Here is a 4,845-nt window from a genome sequence, read left to right on the forward strand (position 1 = left end):
TTATCCCATCATGGAAAAAGCGGTTGTGATATTGGCAACAGAAAATACATAGCCGTGTGCTTTGCCGAAACACTTAAATTGGAAAAGCTTGACGTTTTGTGGTTGTACACTGCAGCAGTATACAGTCCTGGAACAAGGATGGCAGAATGGCCTCATAGGCATTAGGTATTCAAGTAAATCTACAGAAAATATCTCTGTGTAGCTAATATTCATACCATTTATTGTATTTAATTCAAATTTAAACCATTTACTGAATTTAGATAGCGATAAAATACATTTCTCAAACCGCCTGCCCTCAAGGACACCTATGTAAAAGAGGGCTTTTATGTTTTAACTTTTTTTTTGCTAATTACAGGAATTTATTTAGCTCTGTTTTTTCAATAATTCCACTGTGTGTACAGAGGTGTTTTCAAATGCATGTTCTGTGTTGATAATACCCCATTTCAAATTAAGAAAGTCTAAAAATAAACAGGTCAGCCTGTTTTGGTGCGAGATAGAAGCGTTACTCAAGACAGCTGTTGGGCTTGCTTCTTTTTATTTTAGCAACAAATGGCCCACGAAAGAAGCATCATTTGAAATTTCAAAACCTGGCATTCAATTTCCAACCTTCTGCTGTGAGTTTTGTGCATGATCAATCTACACGATTAAGTAATTCAAGCTCATGCTTTCATGTTATCTCAAAACATTTGTTAAAGAATTCCAATTCAGAGTGTTTATAAGCACAAATACAATCCATGGATTCGATCAAATCAAAGCTAAAACATTGGTTAAACTCCGTGGTTTTCACTTAACGTCGTACAGTGGTCCACCCTTCTTCATCTGTCTCATTTTTAGTACGGCGAACGGGCTCACGCTCCTTTTCTGTTTTCCAGGAACCTTTCTCCTTCTCCCCATCTCTTTCCCGATCTTTTGATGCTGGCGGGGGAGCAGAAGCTGAAGGAGCAGCAGGAGCAGGAGCTGATCGACGAACTGGTTCGCGTTCTTCTCCGCGTTCTTCTCTCCTATCATCGGCACGACGCCACGAGCTCGCTACAAACACAGAGACAACAAAACCACCTTTGTCATGTCCCACCAGCAGCCTGCAAGAGCTTAAAACAACATGCCCAGCACCAACAGTCTGATTTACTGGTTGTCAGTCTTGCCAGGAGGTAATGGGGTGATGACGGTGACGGCCAAAGGCACAGTACAACTATATTTTTTAACTACTCAAACCCATTTTCAGATTGAGCAATTCAAGCATCATCTTTAAAGCACAGCAGCTGCAGGAAGAATGTCTGAGTGATGCATGTAGTTTTACGATGTAATAATATGTTCTTTTGTTATTATCAGAATATGAAGCACAAAAGTGTCTCCTTAGAAATGACCGAGCCCTGAAATCAGAAAAATTATGTGGAGAATGTTTAGCTGCTCACTGTCCCAAAGGACAGGACACTGCTCTTCAGCCTACTGCCAGCAGAGGTATCCACAGTGCTGGATCCCGTGACTCCGCTGGTAAAAGCATCCACCATCCTTGACTGCAGGAAAAATTGTTTGTTTCCACCATACCAGACAGTCAAACAGCAAAACTTCTTGCTCCATTAAAAAACTAAATAGAAAAAAATCTCCACCCTGAGACTCCTCAGCCTTTCATCCAGCTGAAGCACCGTATGATGTGTTTAGGTTGAGAGGAAATGGGTTCAGATTGCACTAGGGGAGGTTTAGATTGGATATTAGGAAAAAATTCTTCTCTGAAAGAGCAGTGAGGCACTGGAACAGGCTGCCCAGGGAAGTGGTGGAGTCACCATCCCTGGAGGTGTTCAAACAACGTGCAGACATGGCACTTCAGGATATAGTTCAGTGGTCAGGGTGGTGTTGGGGTGTTGGTTGGACTTGATGATCTTTGAGGTCTTTTCCAACCTTAACGATTCTACGATCCTGTTCCAGGCTGCTCTCCGGGAGCAGCTGCCTGACAAGCCCTGTGTGCAGGGAGCGCCCGCGCGCGGGGCAGAGACCAAACGGGACTCTGCATGGGAGAACGGCAGAGCTAGAAGACGGGGTGTGCCTCAGGCTAAATGTATTTGCTGTTACTGTATTTTTAGTAATGCAGCAAAGGATTAATAAAGGTACATAATTAAAGCAGGTTAATGTAGGTAATTAAAATAGGTTATTCATCAGAATCAATACCATTAACAGCGTGAAAGCCGTAAGGCCTTTTTTGGAAATATTTCCCTCACATTTTAATGGTTTTAAGAAATGACCCAGAAATTACTTTCTGGGACGTCTATCTTGCTAATTTAAGCACAAGAATTTCATTCACCCTGAATATAATCCTACTATGAAAACTGCACGCTTAAAAAGTTATCCTTCTTCTGCAGATGCAAAATGCTGCTACAATAAGAGTGCAATGAAAAAAAGGAAGAATTCTCAAGTAATCTAAAACTTCTTTCTGCTACTTTGCTTATGCCAAGGGAGTTTAAGTGCTTGAAAATATAACTTATTCCCACATTTTCCCAGATGTAAGCCTTTAGGAATACTAAAATACACGTACGTTCTTCACGGTCAGATCTGGGTGGTGGTCCTCTCCTGGGGGGTGGCTCTCTGTCATCAGGACGTCGATCTCTCATGTCACGACCACCTCTGTCCCATTCTTCACGACGACTTGAATCTCTCCAGCTGGAAGTTTCCTCAGCTGGTCCTCTTCTCCAACCAGCATCATCCCTTTTGCCATTTAAAACACAGAATAAGACTAAATGTTAGGATTCTGCCTTTTATATGGAAAGAAGCAATAATGAATCACAAAGTAGATGTTTTCAGGCCCAGCAGGTCTCTATTTCACATCCTGACATACTTCCAAAACATTTTCCGTTTTTCTGGAACCTAACATGAAATTCTCTTGAAAACAGGATGAAAAAAAATTAAATTTAAAAGCAATAAAGCATTTTGGGATTCCTTTTGTAAACAGTTGAGGTTGTCTTAACAATAATAAACCAAAAAGGCCCCCAAATGCCACTGTTCATTTACTGCCTTGAAGTGCTCAATTTCATCCAAACCAACTGGGGTTCTTTTCACTGGGCAATGTCACGTTATTTCTTTATTTGCAGGGTACTTTTTTTTTTTTTTTTTAACAGAAACACTCTAGAAAAATTTTAACAGAGAAGCCAAACCTGGGACGTCTGAAACGATCATCTCGATCAAAATCTCTCTCTCTGTCAAATTCCCGGTCTTTTTCATTTTCATCACGATCTTTGTCTCTATCCCATTCACGGTCTCCTGGAGGTCTGGAGTCTCGAGGAGGCCCCCAGCTGTCCTCACGAGCCTTTTCTCGTTCTCTCCATCCCCCTGCAAGTAAAAAACAAGGCCAAAGGAATTTGTAACATCCTTCTGTAGACAAAGAACCCTTTAATTCCCTCGCAGAAACTGGCTCTTCCAGTTTTGATCCCTGAGGATCCAACTCCAGATATGCCTGTAAAAAGCGTGCTTGTGCAGTGGGAGCCGTGCACAAAACACCGTAGAAACTCTTCAGTATAAAGACAGAAATAGATACACCTCATCCATCAGCACTGCCCCCAACAGTGGGGCAGAGCTCAGTACCCCCCGAGGTTTTCAGCCAGAAACCACAAACTCCAAGGGTGTTGTGCAACACAAGTGCAGGAAGAAGTAAAGGGGGAAAGCTCAGACAGCAGATTCCTTTGTGAAAATCTACACACAATATTTTAGGCGAGCAAATTTTTTTAAGAACTCACTGTTTTTTAAAACTCTACTTTAAAATAAGACTATTTTTTATCACCTACTTATACAGTGCATCCTGCAATATTGTTATTTATGAATGGGAATTCTTTATTATGCAGCCTGCTTCGTCTTTAAATAGGAAAAAGCAAAAGCTATTGGAATGTGAGTTTTGAGATTTATCCTAACTTTTCTACACTCTTGGATGACAGAGCTAGTGTCTATAAAAGCTGATGTGACACCCGTGAATATATAAATCTGAATGAAATGAACCAGGAAGTCAAAATCCCATCTAATATTTAAACATCATCAACAGTTCTGATAAAAATCAGCAGTTGTTCTAGACACCATCAACAGGACTTAAGACTAGAAATAAACTATGCAAGAATATGGTAAAAGGGACCCAAGGTCATCCTCAAAGGAGGATTTTCAAACAAAGGTAGACACAAACGGAGAAAATGAATGGTAGAAACAGGAATATCTTTGTGCGCACAAAAAAGGCTCAACAAAACCAGACCCACTTGAACAACAGATCAAAAGGAGGAGCTTAATTTCAGACACATAAAGGGGCAGGGCCAGAGACCAAGGTGTGCTAATCTAGTGAAAAAGTTTCTCTCCCATTACAGCACTTGACTCATTTTGGTTTTGCACATGGGTAAATTGCCAGCATTACTATGGAACTTTCTGATATCTTCCAGGCAAGCAACAGACACTGCTGCATTTTTTTAATTATTTTTTTTTAAATTCAACCGAACTAAAAGGTTTAATTATACTAAGCAAAGGGGTGTCTGCACTAGCAGAATGAATCCAGATGTTTCAGAGTCGACTCTCCCATCTCTGACACCAAGTACATTACATCCATTATCTACCAGATTAACACATGCTTTGGGGGCACGATTACTAGATTGTATTTTACCTGGTTTACCAAATGGTCTCCAAGGGCCTGGCCTGGAATCATCACTGCTACGCCACGGGCCCCTGTCATCATCGCGCCTGGAGAGCCGGTCATCGTCCGCACTACGCCACGGTCCCCTGTCATCGTCACGCCTTGACATCCTGTCGTCATCCATCCCGCGCCGGGGACCTCTGTCGTCATCCATCCCGCGCCGGGGACCTCTGTCGTCATCCATTCACCGCCGG

General features: G+C 41.9%; 1 protein-coding gene across 1 annotated transcript in view; it reads right to left on the bottom strand.

Annotated features, from left to right (window-relative positions):
• Positions 1 to 334: 334 nt before the first annotated feature.
• The window catches only part of EIF3A (eukaryotic translation initiation factor 3, subunit A), a 30,645-nt gene continuing 26,134 nt past the window's right edge, over positions 335 to 4,845 (bottom strand). Inside the window, 4 exon segments of the mRNA XM_009874732.1 lie at positions 335 to 1,029; positions 2,528 to 2,697; positions 3,144 to 3,318; positions 4,622 to 4,837. Coding sequence (XP_009873034.1) covers positions 788 to 1,029; positions 2,528 to 2,697; positions 3,144 to 3,318; positions 4,622 to 4,837 — 803 coding nt within the window. The 3' untranslated portion in view covers positions 335 to 787.

The sequence above is a fragment of the Apaloderma vittatum genome, unplaced genomic scaffold (assembly GCF_000703405.1).
Source record: "Apaloderma vittatum isolate BGI_N311 unplaced genomic scaffold, ASM70340v1 scaffold11708, whole genome shotgun sequence".
NCBI lineage: Eukaryota > Metazoa > Chordata > Aves > Trogoniformes > Trogonidae > Apaloderma > Apaloderma vittatum.